Raw genomic sequence first — 25,667 nt, forward strand, 5'->3', positions numbered from 1 at the left:
ATTTGGTCTCGGGAATCGGAAGTACAATTTCAAAATTTGCAGACGACACCAAATTGCTGGGTATAGTTAATATCGAGGAGGACGGCGACAAAATACAGGAAGACGTTAATAAACTTGCCGGATGGGCATGTAATTGACAAATGAATTTCAATATAGATATGTGTGAGGTGGTTCATTTTGGTAGGAAGAATAAGGGGGGCACATACTGCTAGGATGATAAGAGTTTAAATGGGGTAGAGGAGCAGAGGGATCTGAAGGTGCAGATACACAAATCACTCAAATCACTTAAATAGCAAAGCAGGTTAATAAGTCCATTAAAAGATGCCATCCAAGCACTGGGATTCATTTCTGGAGGGATAGAATTGAAAAGCAGAGAAGTTATGTTAAACTTGTATAGAATCTTGGTTAGACCAAACTTGGAGTACTGTGAACAATTCTGGTCTCCATATTATAAAAAGGATGTGGAGGCCAGAGATGCAAAAAAGGGTTTATTAGGATGATACCAGAACTGAGAGGTTATACCCATCAGGAAAGACTGAGCAGGCTGGGGCTCTTTTCTCTGGAAAGGAGAAGACTGAGGGGTGACCTGATAGAGGCCTTTAAATTATGAAAGGGTTTGATAGGGTAGATGTAGAGAAGATGTTTCCAGTTTCGGGGGAGACTAGGAAGAACAAGGAGTCATAAATATAAGATAGTCACTAATAAATCCAATAGGGAATTCAGGAAAAACTTCTTGACCCGGAGAGTGGTTAGAATGTGGAACTTGCCACCACAAGGTGTAGTTGAGGTGAATTGCATAGATGCATTTAAGGGGAAGCTAGATAATCACATGAGGGAGAAAGGAATAGAAGGATGTGCTGATGGGGTTAGATGAAGTCGGGAGGGAAGAGGCTTGTGTGGAGCATGGACACTGGCATGGACCTGTTGGGCTGAATGGTCTGTTTCTGTGCTATACAATCCATGTAATTCTGTGTAACCCCAGTACAGTTCACCAGGCCTTCCTGTGCTCCTGGCAAGCAGTGTAATAAAATTTGTTTGACATGTCATTGTATTGTTGCTTTTGGCTACCTCGTGCAGGATGCAATCAAAACCATGCATAGATTTGCTTAATGTGCAGGTGATTTCCATTTCTTTTGGTTACCTGAACTTCACAATGTGATTTGAGTGAAATTGGGTTTACTTTGTGCATTCTATTAATGTTAGATTTACATAAACCTTTTTTGAATGTGGATGTTTTACTTTTATTTGCATAAATGCAACTGATGTTGATCTTTAACTCATGTTTTTTTTTTATTTTAGGATAAAATTTATATGTATGGAGGTAAAATCGATTCAACAGGGAATGTCACGAACCAGCTATGGGTGTTTCACATTCAGAATCAATCGTGGGTGCAGCTGACTCCTAAGACAAAGCAGCAGTACGCAGTTGTAGGCCATTCGGCACATATTGTACAGTTGAAGGACGGTAGTGTTGTGATGTTGGTCATCTTTGGCTACTGTCCGCTTTATGGATACATCAGCAAAATACAAGGATATAATCTTGGTGAGTACTGACAAGATGAGAACAGCAAACTAAGCTTTCATTCCCATTGAAGCAGGTGAAAAGAGTCAAGTAATTTGCTTCAGCATACATCATTTAAAAAAAAAATGATTCTTCACCTACAATCTTTGCAACCATTTAGTACAATGTGTGTTTTTTCTTTTTTTAAAAAGTGGAATTCTTTCCTCAGTGTTAATGGCATCATCTGCTGGCTGAGTATAGTACTGCATGCACACAATCGTCTGTACGCATGCAGTACGTGTGCATGCAACGATCGGCAGCAAAGAAAATCTCTAGAATAGGTTTGAGGAACTCATTAGGTTCATGTGTGCCAACCACTGTACCTGGGATTTATAGACCAGCAGTGGATTGGATTTGGTAACTGTTTGTCTGTATAGGAGGGAATGTCAAGATTGCCAGAATGAACTTCAGCAAACTGTGGGAGACAGGTGTCTTTTTTTATTCCTTCATAGGGATGTGGGCATCGCTGGCGAGGCCAGCATTTATTGCCCATCCCTAATTGCCCTTGAGAAGGTGGTGGTGAGCCGGCTTCTTGAACTGCTGCAGTCCGTGTGGTGAAGGTTCTCCCACAGTGCTGTTAAGAAGGGAGTTCCAGGATTTTGACCCAGCGACGATGAAGGAATGGTGATATATTTCCAAGTCGGGATGGTGTGTGACTTGGAGGGGAACGTGCAGGTGGTGTTGTTCTCATGTACCTGCCGCTCTTGTCCTTCTCGGTGGTAGAGTCGCGGGTTTGGGAGGTGCTGTCGAAGAAGCCTTGGCGAGTTGCTGCAGTGCATCCTGTGGATGGTACACACTGCAGTCACTGTGCGCCAGTGGTGAAGGGAGTGAATGTTTAGGGTGGTGGATGGGGTGCCAATCAAGCGGACTGCTTTGTCCTGGATGGTGTCGAGCTTCTTGAGTGTTGTTGGAGCTGCACTCATCCAGGCAAGTGGAGAGTATTCCATCACACTCCTGACTTGTGCCTTGTAGATGGTGGAAAGGCTTTGGGGAGTCAGGAGGTGAGTCACTCACCGCAGAATACCCAGCCTTTGACCTGCTCTTGTAGCCACAGTATTTATATGGCTCGTCCAGTTCAGTTTCGGGTTAATGGTGACCCCCAGGATGTTGATGATGGGGGATTCGGCGATGGTAATGTCGTTGAATGTCAAGGGGAGGTGGTTAGACTCTCTTGTTGCAGATGGTCATTGTCTGGCACTTGTCTGGCGCGAATGTTACTTGCCACTTATGAACCCAAGCCTGGATGTTGTCCAGGGCTTGCTGCATGTCGGCTCGGACTGCTTCATTATCTGAGGGGTTGCGAATGGAACTGAACATGGTGCAATCATCAGCGAACATCCCCATTTCTGACCTTATGATGGAGGGAAGGTCATTGATGAAGCAGCTGAAGGTGGTTGGGCCTAGGACACTGCCCTGAGGAACTCCTGCAGCAATGTCCTGGGGCTGAGATGATGGGCCTCGAACAACCACTACCAGTGGTATGACTCCAGCAACTGGAGAGTTTTCCCCCTGATTCCCATTGACTTCAATTTTACTAGGGCTCCTTGGTGCCCCACTTGGTCAAATGCTGCCTTGATGTCAAGGGCAGTCACTCTCACCTCACCTCTGGAATTAAGCTCTTTTGTCCATTTTTGGACCAAGGCTGTAATGAGGTCTGGAGCCGAGTGGTCCTGGCGGAACCCAAACTGAGTATCGGTGAGCAGGTTATTGGTGAGTAAGTGCTGCTTGATAGCACTCTTGCCGACACCTTCCATCACTTTGCTGATGATTGAGAGTAGACTAATGAGGTGGTAATTGGCCGGATTGGATTTGTCCTGTTTTTTTGTGGACAGGACATACCTGGGCAATTTTCCACATTGTCGGGTGGATGCCAGTGTTGTAGCTGTACTGGAACAGCTTGGCTAGAGGCGCGGCTAGTTCTGGAGTAAAAGTCTTCAGCACGACAGCTGGGATGTTGTCGGGGCCCATATCCTTTGCTGTATCCAGTGCACTCAGCCGTTTCTTGATATCACGTGGAGTGCATCGAATTGGCTGATGGCTGGCTTCTGTGATGGTGGGGATATCGGGAGGAGGCCGAGATGGGTCATCCACCTGCAGCAGTGTCCTGGGGCTGAGATGATTGGCCTCCAACAACCACTACCATCTTCCTTTGTGCTAGGTTTGACTCCAGCCTTCAGCTTCAGCCTTGTCTTTTGCTCTCACCTGCTGGACTCCGCCATCGTTGAGGATGAGGATGTTTACAGAGCCCGCTTCTGTTAGTTGTTTAATTGTCCACCACCATTCACGACTGGATGTGGCAGGACTGCAGAGCTTTGATCTGATCCGTTGGTTGTGGAATTGCTTAGCTCTGTCTACAGCATGTTGCTTCCGCTGTTTAGCATGCATGTAGTCCTGAGTTGTAGTTTCACCAGGTTGGCACCTCATTTTTAGGTACGCTTGGTGCTACTCCTGGCATGCTCTTCTGCACTCCTCATTGAACCAGGGTTGATCCCCTGGCTTGTTGGTAATGGTAGAGTGAGTAATATGCCGGGCCATGAGGTTACAGATTGTGCTGGAATACAATTCTGCTGCTGCTAATGGCCCACAGCACCCCATGAATGCCCAGTTTTGAGCTGCAAGATCAGTTCTGAATCTATCCCATTTAGCACGGTGGTAGTGCCACACAACACGTTGGATGGTGTCCTCAGTGCGAAGACGGAACTTCGTCTCCACGAGGACTGTGCAGTGGTCACTCCTACCAATACTGTCATGGACAGATGCATTTGCGACAGGTAGATTGGTGAGGACGAGGTCAAGTAAGTTTTTCCCTCGTGTTGGTTCGCTCACCACCTGCCGCAGGCCCAGTCTGGCAGCTATGTCCTTCAGGACTCGGCCAGCTCGGTCAGTAGTGGTGCTACCGAGCCACTCTTGGTGATGGATATTGAAGTCCTCCACTCAGAGTATATTCTGTGCCCTTGCTACCCTCAGTGCTTCCTCCAAATGGTGTTCAACATGGAGGAGGACTGATTCATCAGCCGAGGGAGGGCGGTTGGTGGTAATCAGCAGGAGGTTTCCTTGCCCATGTTTGACCTGATGCCATGAGATTTCATGGGGTCCGGAGTCAATGTTGAGGACTCCCAGGGCCACTCCCTCCTGACTGTATATCACTGTACCGCCACCTCTGGTGGGTCTGTCCTGCCCGTGGGATAGGACATACCCAGGGATGGTGATGGAAGAGTCTGGGAGTTGGCTGAAAGGTATGATTCTGTGAGTATGGCTCTGTCAGGCTGTTGCTTGACTAGTCTGTGGGACAACTCTCCCAATTTTGGCACAAGTCCCCAGATGTTGGTGAGGAGGACTTTGCAGGGTTGACTGGGCTTGGTTTGCCTTTGTCGTGTCCGGTGCCTAGTGGTCCGATGCCGGGTGGTCCGTCCAGTTTTATTCTTATTATGACTTTTTTTAGTGAGATTTTACAACTGAGTGGCTTGCTAGGCCATTTCAATGGGCAATTAAGAATCAACCACATTGCTGTGGGTCTTGGGTCACATCGGCCAGACCAGGTAAGGACAGCAGGTTTCCTTCCCTTAAGGGCATTAGTGTGTAAGGTCTGTGTGTGTCTGGCAACCACATAAAGAATTTTTGAACAATTTAACAATCAGAATTAGCAACAGAAATCCCCAAGAAATGAGGGAAAATCTCCACCAGTGTCGCTGCAATCGTCCCTTGCACAATTGATGTAATGTGGGTTATACCGGCAGCTTAAATTATGATGATCCTTGCTTGACTGCACTTTCAGTATAATCACTTGTAACAGGCCAATATTCAGGGCTGTTTTTGAGTGAACAACTTTTTTTGAATCTGCATCATTTTTTTCTGTTGAAGCTGTTGCTCAGCTTTTGCAAGTTTTCAAAGTCGGCATCAAATTTTCATGCATTGCTTAATTGAGAATCCCAAGTGAAAATGCGTAAGGATGTCCGGTCCTCCGGTCAAATAAATACTGTGTATAATCAGTCCCTTTTGCAGTGTGATTCATAGGAAAGAATCATAAAAAGGTTGCAGCACAGAAGGAGGCCATTCGGCCCATCGAGTCTGCATCGGCTCCATGCAAGAGCAATCCAGCTAGTCCCACTCCCCCTCCCTTTGCCCGTAGCTCTGCAAATTTTTTTCTTTCAAGTACTTGGCCTTCAAAAGGGAACAGGATATGATTGAATCTGCCTGCTCCACCCCCTCGGGCAGTGCATTCCGGATCCTAACCTGTGGTTGTTATACGCTAGGTTTACAATGATTATCACTGGTTTACAATGATTAAAAAAGTCAAATACCAAGGCGTGTCATAATTTAAGCTGCCGGTATAACCCACATTACATCAATTGTACAGGGGATGATTGCAGCGACACTGGTGGAGATTTTCCCTCATTTCTTGGGGATTTCTGTTGCTAATTCTGATTGTTAAATTGTTCAAAAATTCTTTGTGGTTGCCAGACACACACAGACCTTACACAGTAATGTCATATATTTTTACTGTATATAACTTTGGGATTTTTACTGAGGGGAGCACATTCCACAATTCTGTCCAGATTTCTGGGCAACCTGAAAACCAATGATCTTTCCTGGAATAGACAAAGGGGCTGCTATTCTTCATGGAATCATAGAAATTTACAGCACAGAAGGATGCCATTTGGCCCATTGTGTCTGCGCTGGCCGACAAAGAGCTATCCAGTCTAATCCCACTTTCCAGCTCTTGGCCTGTTGCCTTGTAGGTTACGGCACTTCAAGTGCATATCCAAGTACTTCTTAAATGCGATGAGGGTTTCTGCTTCTACTATCCTTTCAGGCAGTGAGTTCCAGATCCCCACCACCCTCTGGGTGAAAAAAAATTCTCCTCAGCTCCCCTTTAATCCTTCTACCAACTACTTTAAATCTATGCCTCCTGTTTATTGACCACTCTGCCAAGGGAAATAGATCCATCCTATCCACTCTATCTTGGCCCCTCATAATTTTGTACACCCCAATTAATCTCCCTTCAGTCTCCTCTGTTCCAAAAAAAATGGCTAATTAAGCAAAGTATCCCGTGTGCCTTTTTAACCACCATATCTATCTGTCCTGCTACCTTCAGACATCTGTGGACCTACAGTCCAAGATCCCTCTGTTCCTCTACACCTCTCAGTATCCTCCCATTTATTGTGTATTCCCTTGCCTTGTTTGCCCTCCCCAAATACATTACCTCACACTTCTCTGGATTGAACTCCATTTACCACTTCTCTGTCCACCTGACCAGTCCGTTGATAGCTTCCGGTGGTCTACAGCTTTCTTCCTCCACTATCAATCGCACAGCCAATTTTTATATCATCTGCAAACCTCTCAATCATGCCCCCCTACATTGATGTCTAAATCATTGATATATGCCACAAAAAGTAAAGGACCTAGAACTGAGCCCTGCTGAACCCCATTGGAAACAGCCTTCCAGTCACAAAAACACCTGTCGACCATTACCCTTTGCTTCTTGCCACTGAGCCAATTTTGGATCCAACTTGCCACTTTCCCTTGGATCCCATGGGCTTTTACTTTTCTGACCAGTCTGCCATATGACACCTTGTCGAAAGCCTTGCTAAATCCATGTACACTACATCTAAAGCGTTACCCTCACCGACCCTCCTTGTTGCTTCCTCAAAAAATTCAATCAAGTTAGTCAGATACGACCTTCTCTTAACAAATCCATGTTGACTGTCCTTGATTAATCCGTGCCTTTCTAAATGATGATTAATACTGTCCCTCAGAATTGTTTCCAATAATTTGCCCACCACAAGTTTAGACTGAGTGGCCTGTAATTACTCAGTCTATCCCTTTCTCCCTTTTTAAACAACGGTACAACAGTCCTCCGGCACCATGCCTGTAGCCAGATAAGATTGGAAAATGATGCTCAGAGACTCCGCTATTTCCTCCCTTGCTTCTCCTAACAGCCTGGGTTACATTTCAAAGATGCTAATCCCCTTGATACTTCCTCCTTCACCATGTTTGTCCATCCAATATTTCACACTCCTTTTCCTTAACTACATAGTCAGGGTCACTGGTTTCTGGTGACTGACTCAAGCAAATTGTTTTGTTACAACATGAGATTTTTCACTATTGTTTTTGGAATCCTATTCAGTTTGGTGTTCCGTGGAAGTTGCTTCGATCACAGATATTAATAGTGTGACAAAATGTATATTTATAAAATGTTGTATGATTGAACATAGGTTAAAAAAAAATCAGTGTTTTTTTTCATGCATAAAGTGACAAATGGTGGGCAGTTGGGACAGCAGAGAAATAAAACCAAATTATCAGTTGTCAGTTTCAACACGGTGAAACTCCTTCACGATGGTTTCATGTCATGCTCACATTGTTTGGACTTTACTTGTTTACTATATTGTATTTTTGTACTTGACAAACTGCTTGATGTTGTGATATTAATTTACAAAAAAGTAATTGCTCCTCCTTCAGCAGTAACTCAATAATTTTCATTTCCTGATGGCTGTAACATGTTCTGTGCTGTCCATATGAAGAAAAAGAATGAAGTGGATTCTTCACCCCTGGAACCCGGAATCAAACTCAACACACCCCACTGAGAAAGATTCCTGTGCCTGCTGGCTGTAAGGATCCTAAATGAAATGAGCTTAGGCAGTCTCAAACAAGTACCTTGTGGACATGACCCTGCAGCACAAAACTCCCCACAATTTGGCAATAATTGTCATTCTTACTCAGCAAGTCTGCCAGATCGATGGAGGAAATGAATATCGAGGATGCTTTTCTGAGGCTCTGGCAGCATCACAATTATTTGGGCAGAGTTGAACGAGCTGTTCTGTGCCCCTAACCATTCTCTGCTCGATCTTGGAGCGTTTGATGCTAACATCGACTGCAAAGTTTTCCATTTGCCAGCACTCGAGCACAAAATCACGTCAAAATTGTCATTTTTAAAAAAAAATTCTCTGAAAATGCTTCATGACGGGTGTTCTCTTGTGAATTTAGAAGTGCAGAGAATTTCTGATTTTGTGCCTGCCTATTAGGGAGTGAAACTTTATCTTAATTTTATACTCTTGTCCGCCTTCTCCTACAGTAGTGGCTATGGAAGGCTTACCAGCTTTTTGACAGATTGCTCTCTTGCTCATGGTCTACCTTCAGAAATGCTGCACCAGAGTGATGGAACACTGGTCTGAATTTCTAGTTCCGGGCATAGCGAGTTCCTGCTTTCACCATACCACTGTGGGCAGTTGTCAAGCGGAGGCTTAATTGAAAAGGAAAAAAAGACATTGGACCCAATCGCTATGTTAAGTAGATTTTGTGGGACTTTTTTACCTGTATGGAAATTGGCATAACAGTGTTTCCTTTTCTCTGCCATTTTACTGGAGAGAGAATCCCACCGGGTGAATTCAATCTAAACAACAAGTAACGACCATTCTTCATGGCATTGGTTAGCCTATCTGAAAGGCATCTCTTTGCAAGTTGAAATCTGTTGATGGGCTCACTGGTGTTGCTGAGCATTAAAAACTGGATAATTATTGTTGAGATATCTGGAGAAGTCTAGCATAACCATGGGCACGCTTAAAAATAGATAAATAAGCTGGGTTGGTGATTTTTTTTCCTTGTAAGTTTCTTGACAGTTTAATTGACTGATTTTACAGTCAAACTTTCACATTCAGCAGCTTGTATTTATACAATTTAGCATTGTTATGGTGTCAGGATCATAAATGCATCACAAGTACTTCTTTCTAGATGTCCCTAGTTGCTTATAAGTTTAAATGTTTTAAAAATTTTGGAAATTTAGATTTAGGACAGAGTGCAGGAAAAACTTTTTTTTGCTGAGGTTTGGGAGACTGGAATTCAGTGCTTGAAGCAGCGACCAGGTCAACATTTAATAATAAGTTTGATAGGTTGAAGCAAAGGGAAGTAAAAAGATATGGGAAAAGAGTGGGCACATGGGATTAGGACTACTGCTCATATTGAGAATACACATCAACGTTGACTGGACCAAATGGCCTGTTTCCAAATTCCGAGTTGTAATTTCTGTGTGATTATATGCAAGTTGCTCTACTGTCAGGTTGTGGAATGGCAACATTGTAATGATATCAGTCATGGGGAAAGGGCTTCCTTGGAAAGTAACTGATTCAGTTGGATTGTTTCCATGAAGGTTGTAGCAGTTTTCTAAAAAACTATACTTCCAGAATTCTCCTCTTCTCTCTTGAAGGGACTGAATTCTACAGGTGCTGCCCGCTGTCTGGTATCTTTCCCATGTGGCCATTATGGTTATGTTACATGACAGTAATTGCCAACAGGCTATTTGACCACATGGATTTCATATCCCAAATCCAACCCTGTCTTCTCCCAATTTGAACAGGTGTTGGTGGATTGTGACTGCCCTAATTTGGTAGTTAGAAAAAAATATTTTTACACAAAGGGTGTTTAGATTGTAGGGTACTTTGCTACAAACCATTGTTGAACCATTGTTGAAGCAGAGTCCAAAAGAAGTCTATTAAAGGTTGTGTGAAACGATCAGAAGAATGGGATTAAAATAGGTGGCTCATGGAGAAAAAAAAGTGGTGCAAACTTGATGGTCCCAATGGCCAGTTTCTGTGCTGTACCTTTATGATTCTATGAATTGTCTGAGGGCAAGGGTTGAACTTAGGACTTCCTTGGCCTCTCGAGCTCTGTGGGTGTTTAGACAGTTTGGAATGGCCGTGCCTTCTCATATCGTCCAACATGTTGAAATTAAGCTGTAAAATATTCACTGTGAGAAGCAGCGGTGGAACCAGCCCAGCTCTGGATTCGAGCTGGCCCAGATCTCCCCCTTTGGCTTTCGCCATTCCTTTGTGAAATGGAATGCATTTGGCAGCAAGCTCAATACAGTTCCGAGTGGTCACAAACCCACAGCACACAGACTGCCCCAATTCAGTAGTTCCCCTTGCAAATGTGTTGCGGGTATAATAGTAGGAGGTACAGCACAGGAGGAGGCCATTGGGCCCATCTTGCCTGTGCCGGCTCTTTGAAAGAGCTAGCGAATTAGTCCCATTCCCCTGCTCTTTCCCCATAGCCCTGTAAATTTTCTCCCTTCAACTACTTGTCCAATTCCCTTTTGAAAGTTACTATTGAATCTACTTCCAACACCCTTTCAGGCTGTGCATTCCAGATCATTACAACTCACTGCGTTAAAAAAATAAGTTTCCTCAATTCGCCTCTGGCTCTTTTGCCGATCATCTTAAATCTGTGTCCTCTGGTTACTGACCCTTCTGCCACTGCAAACAGTTTCTCCTTATTTACTCTGCCAAAACTCTATCAAATCTTCCCAACAACTCCAGCTTCTTCAGACTCTCCACATGACTGAAGTCCCTCATCCCTGGTTCCATTCTAGTAAATCTCATCTGCATTCTCTCTAAGGCCTTGATATCCTTCCGAAAGTGTGATGCCCAGAATAGAGCATAATATTCCAGCTGAGGCCTAGCCAGTGTTTTATAAAAGTTTAGCATAACTTCTTGCTTTTGTACTCTGTGCCTCTATTAATAAAGCCCAGGGCCCCATAGGCTTTTTTAACAGCCATCTCAACTTGTCCTGCGACCGTCAAAGATTTGTGTGTGTGCACCCCCAGGTCTCTCTGTTCCTGCACCCCCTTTAAAATTGTACTATTTAGTTTATATTGCCTCTCATTCTTCCGACCAAATGCATCACTTCACATTTCTCTGCATTAAATTTCATCTGCCATGTGTCTGCCCATTTCACCAGTCTGTTTATGTCCTCCTGAAGTCTGTTACCATCCTCCACATTGTTTGCTACATTTCCGAGTTTTGTGTCATCTGCAAACTTCGAAATTATACCCTCTATACCCAAGTCCAGGCCATTAAAAGAGCAGTGGTCCTAATACTGACCCCTGGGGAACACCACAGTATACTTCCCTCGAGTATCGAACATCAACCGTTCACGATTACTCTCTGCTTTCTGTCCCCTAGCTAATTTTGTATACATTTGTCATAAACCTCCCTTTGCTGTTTCATTTTAATCTTCCAAATCTTCAGTCATCCAGGGAGCTCTCGCTTTGGATGTTCTTCCTTTCCCCTCCACTTCGGAATGTGTCTGCTCTGTACCTGAACCAACTCCTCCTTGAAGGCCTCCCATTGTTCAATTACTGTTTTGTCTGCCAATTTTAGATTCCAATCCACCTGGGCAAGATCCCTTTTTAACTCACTGAAATTTGCCCTCTTCCAGTTAAGCATTTTCACATTTAATTATTCCTCATCCTTTTCCGTAACTATTCTAAACCTAATATTAGGTGCCCCAAGTACTGCCCAGCTGAAACTTACTCTGCCTGCCCCACTTCATTCCCCAGAACTAGATCCAGCACTGTTTCCTTCTTTGTTGGGCTGGAAACACGCTGATCAAGAAAGTTCTCTTGAGCACATTGCAAACATTCCTCCCCCTCTTTGCCCTTTACACTGTTATTGACCCAGTCTATATTGGGATAATTGAAATCCCTCTTCATCACTACTCTATAGTTCTTGCATCATTCCTTAATTTGTCTAAAAATTTGCACCCCAATCTCCTTCCCACAATTTGGTATCCTGTAATACACACCCAGTAGCGTAATAGCTCCTCTATTGTTCCTTAATTCTATCCAAATAGATTCTGTCTTTGACCCTCAACTGCATCATCCCTTTCTAGTGCTTTCATAATTTCTTTGATCAATACTGCCACCCCCCGTCCTTTCTTTTCTTCCCTATCTTTCCTGAATATCTTGCAGCCAGGAATATTAAGTACCCAATCCTCCCCTTTGTGCCAAGTCTCTGTTATTGCCACTATATCATAGTCCCATGTGGCGACTTGAGCCTGCAGCTCACCAACCTTATTTACCACGTTATGTGCATTAACGCACATGCACTCCAATTTCATCTTACACTGCCTCGCATTTGCCCCCTGTCTGATCCCTTTTATTTCTGAACTATTCTTTACTCTAGTGATACTTGCCCCTCCCACTAGCACTGGTTAACTGTTCCAATGGGCACCATCAGCTCTCTGGCTCCCTTACCCAGGTGACCAATCTTAGCGTGAGCTTGGATAGTAAGAACCCATCGCCTTCCTGTTGTGGGCATCGATGTCATAGCAGTTTCTGGATGTCGGAACTTGTGGTTGGTGGTTTTGAGGTAACCCCATCACTATAACCCCCAACATTTCCCTCACTGGGCACTCGTATTTCTTTGGTAGCGTGACGCGAGGCTCGATGGTTATGCTGATGGGGTTTGACCAAGAAGGGTGGGAGGAGACTCGCGTGGAGTTTTAACACCAGCTTTGACCTGTTGAGCCGAATGGTCTGCTTCTGTGCTGTACGTTGTTTGTAATATGTTATGTAAGCTCTAATCAAAACAGAGCTACTGGGGGCACCTTGTAGCTTTTTTTGCCTCATTTCACTGAGGAAATGAAGGATCACCTTCTGTGGAGGTGGTCTGTGAGTTTTTTGAAAAAAGTTTGAAATGGAAAGCATCTGTCAAGTTAACACCTCCTTCAAAAAAGATTCTTAAGAGTATGGGGAGAAGGCAGGAGAAAGGGACTAAGTAGATAGCTGTTTGACAGCTGGCAAAGGTGCAAATAAACCAAATGGCTGCCTTTTATGTTGTAAAATTCTATAAAGCCTAAGGTAAATGTAGGCCTGCAGTATTTTAAGACTCAGAAAATGAATGTTGATTGTGTTTGAGGGTACTAGTTAGAGGTAATATAGAGCGTCATTTTTCTTTGAACAGGTAAAAATACGTGGCATATACTGCAAACAAGTGGGGCCTTGGTTCAAGGAGGATATGGTCACAGCAGTGTTTATGACCCCAAGACAAGGGCTATTTACATACATGGTGGATACAAAGCTGTCAGCGCCAATAAGTATGGCCTTGCAGATGACCTGTATAAGTACGATGTGGATACGAGTACATGGTAAGTGTTTTCCAGTAACTTGTTACATTGCTTACAAGTGGTTGATTGTTTTGCCATTGGTTTTGACTGAAGCAACATTTGCTTTTAATCCAATCACGATTATATTTTTCTCCTGAAGATAAAACCTTTTTCACACGAGGCGATCACAAAAAAAAATCCGAGACTGAGTGAACTTTGTGGCCATATGAATTTGGTGAATTGGTGAACAGTTAGAAAGACATGGTCAAATCATGAACAAATTAGAAATGCATAGTTTGATCACAGACAATCAGCATCGATTTATAAAGGGAGGCAACTGTTGCTTGACTTTTGTGCAGTTGAATTTTTTTTTGAAGGAATCAGTGTGTATAGATGAAGGGAACACAGTAGATGGTGTATGTATGTATTTCAGAAGGCGATTGATAAGGTGCCATATTAACTTGTTGAAAAAATGAAGTCACATGTTGTTGAAGTGAATGTAGCCCATGAATAGGGAACAGAAAGCAGAGTGTAGGAGTGTGTGAATGCTTTGAATTGGCAATGTAAAAAAAAAAATTTGTGGGATTTGGGTGACAATGGCAAGGCTGCATTTAGTCCTCATCCCTGGTTGTCCTGCGAAGATGATGGGCTGCCTTCTTGCACTGCTACACTCTCTGTGACAATGGAATCCACATTGATGAACCTCAGGATTTTTACCTGGAGACAACAAAGGAATGGTGACGCATGCCCAAGTCAGGATGGGAGTGGAAGTCTTCCATGACATTGCTGTGCTTGTCCTTTTGAGTGTTACATATCGTGGGGTTGTTGAACTAAGCATGGCATGTTGCTGCAGTGCTTCCTGTAGATAGTAAATACTGTTCCTGGCAGAGTGTGGATATCGCTGATCAAGTGCGCTGCGTTGTCCTGGATGGTGTTAAACTGCTTGACTGTTTTTGCTGCACCCATCCAGGTGAGTATTCCTACAGATTCCTGACAAGAAACACCGATGGGTTTGAGGCTTCGAGGGATCAAGAGGTGAACCATCCTCAGAGTACTCAACCTCTGCATTGCTCGTGGCCTTGGCAGGAGTCCGCCATATGGCCCCTCGAGCTTGCTCCGCCATTCAATAAAATCATGGCTGATCTTCGACCGCAACTCCACTTTCCTCCCCGATCCCCATATTCCTCGATTCCTCGGGAGTCCAAAAATCTATCGTTCTCAGCCTTGAATATACTCAATGACCTGAACATCCACAGCCCTCTGGGGTAGAGAATTCCAAAGATTCACAACCCTCTGAGTGAAGAAATTTCTCCTCATCTCAGTCCTAAATGGCCGACCCCTTAACCTGAGACTATGCCCCATAGTTCTAGACTCTCCAGCCATGGGAGACAACCTCTCAGCATCTACCCTGTCAATCCCTCTCAGAATTTTAAATGTTTCAGAGAGCACCTCTGATTCTTCTAAACTCCAGAGAATATAGGCCCATTCTACTCAATCTCTCCTCATAGGACAACCCTCTCATCCCAGGAATGAATCTAGTGAACCTTTGTTGCATCGCCTCTAAGGCAAGTATATCCTTCCTTAGGTAAGGAGACCAGAACTGTACACAGTAGTCCAGGTGAGGTCTCGCCAAAGCCCTGTACAATTGCAGCAAGACGTCCTCTTGTGCTCCAACCTCCTTGCAATAAAGGCCAACATACCATTTGCCTTCCTAATTGCTTGCTGTACCTGCATGTTAACATTCTGCCTTTCGTGCACAAGGACACCCAAATACCTGTGAACACCAAGATTTAATAGTTTCTCACCATTTAAAAAATATTCTGTTTTTCTATTCTTCCTACCAAAGTGAATAACCTCACATTTCCCCTCATTATACTCCATCTGCCATCTTTTTGCCCATTCACTTAAGCTGTCTCTGTCCCTTTACAGACTCTTTGTGTCCTCCTCACAGCTTACTTTCCCACCTACCTTTGTATTGTCAGCAAACTTGGATACATTACACTCGGTCCCTTCATCCAATTCATCAATATAGATTGTAAATAGCTGAGGTCCAAGCACTGATCCTTGCGGCACCCCACTAGTTACAACCTTCCAACCTGAAAATAACCTGTTTATTCCTATTCTCTGTTTTCTGCCTATTGCCCAATCCTCTATTCATGCTAATATGTTACCCCCAACCCCATGAGCCCTTACCTTGAGTAACAACCTTTTATGTGGCACCTTATCGAATGCCTTTTGAAAATCCAAATGTACGACATCCACTGATTCCCCTTTATCTATCTTGCTAGTTACACCCTCAAAAAAAACTCTAATAAATTTGTCAAACATGATTTCCCTTTCATAAAACCATGTAGACTCTGCCTAATTATATTATGATTTTCTAAGTGCCCCTTTACCACTTCCATAATCATGGATTCCAGCATTTTCTTGACTACTGATGTCAGGCCTGTAGTTCCCTGTTTTCTTTTTCCCTCCTTTCTTGAACATGTGGTGTTACATTTGAATGGCTCGTCCAGTTAAGCTTCTGGTCCATAGTGTCTCCAAAGATGTTGATGGTGAGGGAACTCAGCGATGATAGTGTAATTGAAGGTCAAGGGGAGGTGGTTTGGCTTTTTCATATTGGGAATAGTCACTGCGAGGCACCTCCCCATCTCCCTCCCTCCAAATAAGGGCTTGGGTTTCTCAAAATAAACCCTAATTTTATTCAGAGAAGGCCTGTCCTTAGTTGAATAAAGTGTTTAGATGTAGCCTTAAATGCATGATATTTGGGGTGAATTGCAGCTTTCATTGTGCTGGGCCACAGGACCCACAGTGAAATCTTTCCAAATGCATTTTGCAGCAGATGACAGTGTGATGGGAAAAATAAGGAACAGTGGGCAATACAATTTCAAATTCAATGCAATTATAATGAAGGCCTTGCATAAGAATGCTTAAAGTGCAAAGCAATTTCTACTGGAGTAACAGCAGCTTATTGGATATTTGAAACTGACCTAAAATTGGCATTTCTGTTATTTATCTCCTTTCTCAGATTATCTGACAAAGGCTTGCTCTGAACTAGAGTTTGAAACACGGTTTTCAAACTGGGGCTTAAAAGTCTGAGCGATGTTTGGCTTCTTGTCCATTTGTTGCTAGGAGTACTATGTACAGCTATGTATTCTATATTTTTCTGCCTTTTTTGATTTACTAGCGCATTGTTTATCTTTCTATATACTAATATATTTATGCACGAATAGTGTTGTTTTAATTTGAGTAGCCAACACTGTCTTTTGTAAATCAGTGCAGGTGTTCCTTGGGTGTGCGTCAGTGGCTGCCTAAGTATGTATCCGTATTTGCAGGATGGTCTCCTTGAGTGCATTGATATTTGCAGGGTCACTGGGAGTGTGTCAGTATTGGCAGGGGTTTCCTGGAAATGCATTAATAATTATAAGAGTGGGGCTTCTGGAAATGTGTCAAAGTTTACGCTGTGTCTCCGGAACTGTTTTGATATTGCAGTGGGCCTCCCTCACACCCCATATGGGCAAAAGTTTGAACAACATTGGTTTACAACAGTACAAAGCTGTTAAAGAAATGTGGAATGATATCCATTCTTTTCCATTTCGAAAGGACAATCTTGAAGGACCGAGGCTTCTTCCGTTACCTGCACACTGCCATTATTGAAAGCGGGACCATGTTGGTGTTTGGTGGCAACACTCACAACGACACATCAATGAGCCATGGAGCTAAGTGCTTTTCTTCGGACTTCATGGCCTATGACCTGGGTAAGCTGCTGGGGAATTTGTGTTTTATATTATGGAGAGCTTGATTCAATAGTAATGCTTCTAACGTGTACATTGATTGGGGTAGTTACTGCAAGGATGTTCCAGTTCTGAGATGGTCTTCAGACTTTTTCCTTCTCTGTCCCTTTAGATTTACTCCCCTTGCCTCACACTTATTATGACTGTCTTGAAATTTTATTTTTATATCTTTCCTTCCTGCTAAAGCCCAGACGTAGCATGCCCCCAGCCAGTTTTTCATCATGTACTTTGGTAATTTTGTTTTCTTCTCATCCTCCTTCCTGGAGGGATTGACATCTGTTAGGGCACAGCTGTGCTGCCAACCTGCAGTATTTTTCCCAAGGGCTAATTCTTCATGTGTGAACCTGTACAGTGAATGTGGGCAGGCTATTTGAGTGTGGGAAGCATCACAGCCAAGCTCAATCTTGCTCTCACCCGATATCCCTACTTCTACACTTTCCAGGAAGGGTAAAAAAAAACGTTTTCAGGAGCAGGAACTTCAGTTGGTTTACTGCGCTCTATCCAATTATAAATCACTTCTTCCACCCTGTCTGAGATCAGCTTACTGAGCATAGGCTAAAGATCGAACCTGGGACCTTCTGGTTTGTATGGCTCAGCTACTCATTGCCGTTACCAAATGAGTCATTGTAGCTACCTTGTTGTACTCTTTCTTTGAAATCTTAGGGTGTCCCACGTTTGCTTTTCTAAACAAAACAAAGTACCTTTTCCTTAGTGACAAATACAAATATTCACAGAGTTTTCAGTACAGGTAAGAATGGCAGGGCTCGAAAGTACCCTTTATCCCTTTTAATAGGTGGAAGCTATTGGATTCCTGCTACTTACCAATACTATCCATTGTCAAAAACTGATAAGAATTATAAATACCAGATACTTCGTACTGTAGACATTCTGGAACATGGGCAATGCCGAACAAATTAAGCAATGGGAGGCATTAGTGCTGGAATTGCACACTGGAATGGGTAGCAGCATCAGATACTTGCTGGATATTTTGTCAACTAATTAAAATGTTACTGACTACTTTCCAATTACTTGATCCCAAAAGTTGTGATTGGCTGCACTGGAGAAGAGAGGATGAGGTTAGATTCCCCCACTTCTCCATTCTCAGCTGGAAGAAGTTCCTTACAGTAGTCACTTCACTGTATGTACAGGAAGCAATTAGAGGATGTCAGCCACATACGCTGATAGCTGCCATGTTCTCTGTCCTTGCTTTGAAAGCTGTATATAATGCTTGATGCAGAAACTTACGGAAGGTCAAAGGGTTTTGTCTCTATCCACAAATCAAAAAGGTTCTGATGAGGGCAGGCAACAGAATCGCCATACTCAACGGGACCGAATGGTGCAGTAATGCTGGTCTTTCATCTCAGGGATCCAGCTTCCAATGAGATGGAAAGTCTGCACTGGCAATAATGATTCTGTGTGAGTTTGTCTGGTCTCAATCTGGTTCCAAGCAGGCCCGGGCCTACAGTACAACACTGCCCCTAATTTGGCACTAAATTAGCAATCTCACTTGGAGCAGGATGGGTGGTGTCAGAAATGGAAAAAGGCTTTTGAGGTTGGGACTAAGCTATGTTGTTGGCCCAGTGCCCGAAATAGAATATGATCCATTCATTAGTATCAACATGCCTCACTTGGAACACAAAACTCACACAAATAAAAAGAAAAGTAGAAAGAAAAAATTGGGGTGGCAGAAAGCAAATTCACAGATTAATTTGGCCCCAAGAACGGACAATTAGATGACATCTCATCTTCCTCGTCCATTAACTGAGACTTACTCTCCGGCCATGTATACTGCACATTGCATTGAGCTGTTTGGATAGAGTACAGCAAATAATTGCAGGCCTTTTCCATCTCCACTTGCTGCCTCTTACTGCACTGTAAGAAAGAACTTGCATTTACAGAGTGCCTTAATACGTCTCAAACATCAGAAAGTCTTTCACATACATAAACTATGCAACTTCTGCTGTTACATGGAAATGGGACAACCATTTTGTGCACAAGATCCCACAAAAAGTTTTGAGATGAATGCCGAATTCATTTTTTTTTGACAGTGTTGGTTGAGGGAATAATGCCAGCTAGGACACTGGGAGAACTTCCTGCTCACACTGGGATCATTGACGTCTACCTGAACTACTGGAACAGGCGGATGGAGCATTGGTTTAACATCTTGTCCAAAGGACAGTATCTGAGAAATTTAGTCCATTTAATCCTGATGTGTATTTCAGTTCAGCACACTCTAGCCTTGCACCAGGTTCAGAGCAGAGCAAGTGGTTCTGCATTGGCCAGCATCATCCGTTGTTGATCGTTCATTGGCATCTCTTGTATATCAAGATCAGGTTAAGTGTATTGGCCCAAAGCAAGAGCTAGCTGCAGTGCTAAAAATGAATCCACTGCAGCCCCATTGAGCCAGGTGCTACTGAGAAGAGCAATAAAAATAAACTTGTTTATAAACAGGCCACAAAGATCAGTTAAGATTGCGAACTGTTTACTCCAAAATACAAATTTTCATGCATCCAGTATATGTTGCTGTAACTGGAACTTGCAACTCAAAATCTCAAACCACAACATTTTTGGAAGCTGATACTTAACTACCTCCTCATTTGCAGCACCAGCATATTATGCCACAACAGTGGGAAGATCAGGACTCGATTCCTTCACTGTTTGAGTTATCCATCGTGGTCATTTATCCATGCTGTTCTGGGGAGATGCTAAGCACAGGCCATGTGCCTCCCCAGAGAGGAGGAGGAAACCCAAGGTTGGGTGCATCCTACTAATTGGCTGAGGTGGCACTGAAGAGTCCCTTTTATCAGGTCACCCCTTCTCTTGTTGAGCCCTAGTAGTTTGTTTGGCTTAACCGCAACTCTACAATATTCAATGAACTCAAACTGGAAAGAAGGTGAACATACAGTTTAGATGTAACAACGTTACAGAGTTGGTATTAACATGTGGAACAGATAATGTCAGCAAAGTCAAGAGGCAACTGCAGAGATATACCTAGTAAAGAAGGAAATTGAGGGTTATTAGAGAGAGTGCATGGGACTGGATGGATGGACTGCACTGTGCTCCTCAGGCCCCGTACATCCTTATGTTACATGCTGGTGGTGGTCTGTTTCGGGGGAGCCCGAGGATAAAATAATGTCACTTTAACGAATGCAGGGCATTGAATCTTACAGAATTTCATAACATTGCACACATCAATGTAAGTTCACCAAACTCTGTGGGTTGTGAACCTAGCTGGCAGTTCTCATAGAATGATTACGGCTCAGAAGGAGGCCTGCGCCAGCTCGCTGCAAGAGCAATCCAGCTAGTCCCACTCCCCTGCTCTGTCCCTGTAGCCCTGCAAATTTTTCTCCTTCAGGTACCTGTCTAACTCCTTTTTGAAAGCCGCAATTGACCCTGCTCCCTTTCAGGCAGTGCATTCCAGATCCTAACTACTCGCTGCGTAAATAAGTTTCTCCTCGTGTTGCCTTTGGTTCTTTTGCCATTCACCTTAAACCTGTGTCCTCTGGTTCACGACCGTTCCGCCAATGGGAACAGTTTTTCTTTATTTACTTTGTCTAGACCCTTCATGATTTTGAACACCTCTATCAAATCTCCTCTCAACCTTCTCTGCTCTAAGGAGAACAATCTCAGCTTTTCCAATCTATCCATGCAACTGAGGTCCCTCATCCCTGGAACTTTTCCAGTGAATCTTTTCGGCACTCCCTCTAAGACTTCTCATCCTTCCGAAAGTGCAGTGCCAAGAATTGGACACAATACTCCAATTGTGGCCAAATCAGTGTTTTATAAAGGTTTAACATAACATCCTCGCTTTTGTACTCTCTGCCTCTCTTAACCAATGCTATCTTAACCATTTTCTCAACCTGTCCTGCCACCTTCAACAACCTGTGTACATATACTCCCAGGCCTCTCTGTTAACTGCGCACCCCCTTTAGGGTTGTACCCTTCAGTTTATACTGCCTCTCCTCATTCTTCCTACCAAAATGTATCACCTCACACTTCTCAGCATTAAATTTCATCTGCCACGTGTCCGCCCATTCCACCAGCCTGTCTATATCCTCTGGAAGTCTATCATTATCCTCATTGTTTACTACACTTCCAAGTTTTGTGTCATCTGTATATTTTGAAGTTGTACCCGGTAAACCCAAGCCCAAGTCGTTAATATATATCAAGAAAAGCAATGGTCACAGTATCGATCTCTGGGGAACACCACTGTACACCTCCCTCCAATCTGAAAAACAGACGTTCACCACTACCCTCTGTTTCCTATTACTTAGCCAATTTCGTATCCATACTGCCACTGCCCCTTTTATTCCGTGGGCTTCAATTTTATTGACCGGCCTATAAAGTGGCACTTTATCAAACGCCTTTTGCAAGTCCATATACACATCATCAACCGCATTGCCCTCATCTACCCTCTCTGTTACCTCATCAAAAAACTCAATCAGGTTAATCAAACACGATTTGCCTTTAACAAATCAGTGCTGGCTTTCCCTTATTAATCTACACTTGTCCAAGTGACTTTCCATTTTGTCCCAGATCATTGTTTCTAAAAGCTTCCTCACCACCTAGGTTAAACTGACTGGCCTGCAGTTGCTGGGTTTATCCGTACACCCTTTTTTGAACAAGGATGTAACATTTGTAATTCTCCGGTACTCCGGCACCACCCCCGTGTCTAAGGATGTTTGGAAGATTATGGCCAGTACTCCAGCAATTTCCACCCTTGCTTCCCTCAGAAATCTAGGATGCATCCCATCCGGACCTGGTGATTTCTCTATTTTAAGTACAGACTTTCTACTACCTCCTCTTCATCAATTTTTATCCCATACAGTATCTTGACTACCTCTTTTCCTGTGGCTTTGGCCGTATTGTCTTCCTTCGTAAAGACAGATGCAGAGTACTCATTTCGTACCTCTGCCATGCCCTCTACCTCCATGTGTAGATCCTCTTTTTGGTCCCTAATCAGCCCCACCCCTCCTCTTAATACCCATTTACTATTTATATACCTATAGAAGACTTTTGGATTCTTTTTGTAGTGGTGAAGGTACTCCCACAATCCTTTTGGATTCTCTTTTGTACCTTCACGTAGCTGATTTCCCATAAATTGGTGACAGATTGCCAAGTCGTGATGGTTTGAGTAAAACCAGGTTAGATAGCTTTGGGAAGAATCAATCTAGTGTCTTTGTAAATTGTAAAGTGCTGGAAATACAGAAATAACCAATTCCCAAAGGACTGTGCAAATCGGGGCTCGACACCATCCAGGACAAAGCAGCTTGCATGATTGGCACCGCATCCACCACCTTAAACGTTCACTCCCTCCACCACCGGCGCACTGTGGCTGCAGTGTGTACCATCTACAAGATGCACTGCAGCAACTCACCAAGGCTGCTTCGATAGCACCTCCCAAACCCGCGACCTCTACCACCTAGAAGGACAAGGGCAGCAGGCACATGGGAACCACACCACCTGCACATTCCCCTTCAAGTCACACACCATCCTTTATTGTCGCTGGGTCAAAATCCTGGAACTCCCTACCTGACAGCCCCGTGGGAGTACCTAAACCATATGGACTGCAGCGGTTCAAGGCGGCGGCTCACCACCACCTTCTCGAGGGCAATTAGGGATGGGCAATAAATGCTGGCCTTGCCAGCGACGCTGATATCCCATGACCAAATTAAAATAAATACAAAATTACAGTAAAGCTGTCCTTGTGATGTTTAGAGTCTTCTACTTAATGTTTCGTAGTTTTACAGTGATAAAAACAATAAATGATTTTCCACTAGCTTGCAGTACCATACCAGTGCTGCCGCCGATACACTGCACATGGCTGTCATTAATTGCGATCATATGTTCTTTTCTTGAATGGCAAATGACTAGATTTGATTGATATTGAATAAAAAGTAACTGCTGATTCTGTGGCTATAGGGATAGAAACCTTCATAAGTAAGATTAAAAATTGCCTAAAATTTGTGAACATTTTCACTGGAACAATTTAGGGAAGCTACAGTCGGTGACAAGGAAAAGGATATGGTGCTTTCAAGTGAGTACGTATTGGCTATCAGAAAGAATCAAGGGAAATAGACTGCAGTCCGTGTGACTGATCAAGAGAAATGAATCTCGAGCGCTGTCGGGATTTTGCCTCCGCCACTCATTTTTCCAGTTATACAGCGGTTGTAATGTAGCTGTTGATCGATTGAACCTGAGCCCTCTTGATTGGCAGCCAGCAGCACTTTACTTATACTGCCCAGCTGCGAATCTGACTCGTGAGCAGAAGAGAGCTCTGCACACATGCTTGCGTGTAGGAAGTGAGCTTTGTTCCCAGCTGAGGGTAGGCGTATCCACATCCTCAAAGCATTTCATTGACTATTCCAGAATCATCGAAGATCGTGGCACAGAGGGAGGCTATTCGGCCCATCGTGTCTGTGCCGCAGATGGAGTTTACCAAGTGTCCGGGGTCCACGTTTTAAGCGAAGCTCAAAGCAGCACTCGTTTTCCCCAAGCAGTGTCAAGCCCACGTGATGGAAACACTCTCCCTGAATGGCTCACACACTGCTGGTTGCAGTCACATTGAGAAATGACTCAAGTTCTACACAGATTAGAAGCTGCTTCACAGCTACTCAAAGGCAGCAGTGTAACTGAATCCTAAATCATTTATTGTGGCATTGATTGAAAATTCATTTAAGTTTTTTTTCAAGTGACACTTAATGTTACTTATATACAAAAAGATAAGTTGATCGATTCAGAGCTTCTGCAAGTATTCTGAGTTAAAAGAAAATATTTAAGTTGTAGCTGTAACCTTTTATTAGTATTTATAATTTAATCCATATCCACATTGCTTCAAAAATTAATATGTGCGTGGAGAACTGTGTGATGTTTTGATGACTTGATAAGATGCTATATAAATGCAAGCATTTCCATATGGAAGATGTTTATGAAGCACAACACAGGAGGAAAAATAATGTCCCCAGTAAATACAGACTATTAATGCAGTAGAACTACTACCTTCATTTTCTGAGCTGAAAAGAAAAGCCACTGAATTTCAAATCAAAACAGAAAATGCTGGAAATACACAGCAAGCCAATCAGCATCTGTGGAAAAAGCAGGTTATTGATTTTTCATGTGTCCAACCTTGATCAAAGGTTACAGCCCCAAAATGTCCGAACTTGTATTTTTTTAACAGATGCTGACTGACCTGCTGCATGTATCTAACATTTTCTGCATTTCTCTTTCAGGTGCTAACTGATCTGTTTTTTTACTGTATTAACATGTGTGTAGTCTGCTTCTCCCAAAAATCTTGAAGCTTTCCTCTGGGAAAATACACAAACAATTCACATCGGCTGTTGTCCCACCTCAAACTGATTTATTTTGTGTAGTTTATACTCTATGGTTTTTCCCACTGTGATAACCATCTTGGTCTGGTAGCATTGATGAATTTTGTGATTTGTTTCCCTGTGAGATAACTTGAGACTCCACTGCTGTCCTAATGTCATCCTTGGTTAGTGTGAAAGATATTTTGTTGCAGTGTTTTAAGATAAGTAAGTTTTGAGTTTCATTTCTGCCCTGACACACCACATCCCCCATCCCCTTTTGTAATTGATGATAAATTTGTTAAAAAGGTTCCTTAATTGCATTTTGAGTGTTTGAGGGCTAGAGGGCTAATAGTCAATCAGGAGCAGTTTCTGCTCAATTAAGCAGAAAGGTGCAGTTTAATTAATGCCCTGACTTTGCTGTGACCTGACGAAGGCATTTCATGTGCAGTAGGATAGTGCAAAAAGGTGCCAGTAGAGGGCAGCATTACTATTTAAATGAAGTGCGTGGTTTTGTGAGGCGGGAGGTTCTGCCTTTTGCTTCAGCTGTTTGTACAAAGTCTTCTAGATATCTTACTTTGTCTCTAGGTGCAACAAAGCAGGCAGTGCTAAAGATGGTATGTAAAGAAAAAACTTCAATTCATATAGTGTCTTTCAGATCCTCAGGATGTCCCAAAACACTTCACAGCAATGAAGTATTTTTGAAGAGCCGTCGCTGTTGTAATGTAATACAAGATTTAATTCAGCACCTGGTGATTACAGCAGCAGCTACTTGCATTTATATAGCACCTTTAACACTATCCCAAGGTATTTCACAGTCATAGAGGGAAAAAAAATTGAGCGCTGAGTCATAGAATTGTAGAATGGTTCCAACACAGGAGGCCATTAGGCCCATCGAGTCCGTGCCGGCTCTTTATAAGAGCAATCCAGTTCGTTCCATTCCCCCACTCTTTCCCAATAGCTTTGCAAATTTTTTCCCTTCAAGTACTCATCCAATTCCTTTTTGAAAGCCACGATTGAATCTGCTTCCACCACCGGTTCAGGCAGCGCATTCCAGACCATGACTTCTCGCTGCATAATGTTTTTCCTCAAGTTGCCTTTGGTTGTCTTGCCAATCACCTTAAATATGTG

At 43.3% G+C, this 25,667-nt stretch overlaps 1 protein-coding gene across 4 annotated transcripts in view; it reads left to right on the plus strand.

The window, feature by feature from the left end:
- The window catches only part of atrn (attractin), a 370,377-nt gene that overhangs the window by 102,419 nt on the left and 242,291 nt on the right, over positions 1-25,667 (plus strand). For all 4 annotated transcript variants that reach the window (XM_067981305.1, XM_067981340.1, XM_067981351.1 and 1 more), the window contains exons 8-10: positions 1,300-1,543; positions 13,297-13,480; positions 17,042-17,196. In XM_067981305.1, coding sequence (XP_067837406.1) covers positions 1,300-1,543; positions 13,297-13,480; positions 17,042-17,196 — 583 coding nt within the window. The remainder of the gene's footprint in view (positions 1-1,299; positions 1,544-13,296; positions 13,481-17,041; positions 17,197-25,667) is intronic.

The sequence above is a fragment of the Heptranchias perlo genome, chromosome 1 (assembly GCF_035084215.1).
Source record: "Heptranchias perlo isolate sHepPer1 chromosome 1, sHepPer1.hap1, whole genome shotgun sequence".
In the NCBI taxonomy this organism is placed as follows: domain Eukaryota; kingdom Metazoa; phylum Chordata; class Chondrichthyes; order Hexanchiformes; family Hexanchidae; genus Heptranchias; species Heptranchias perlo.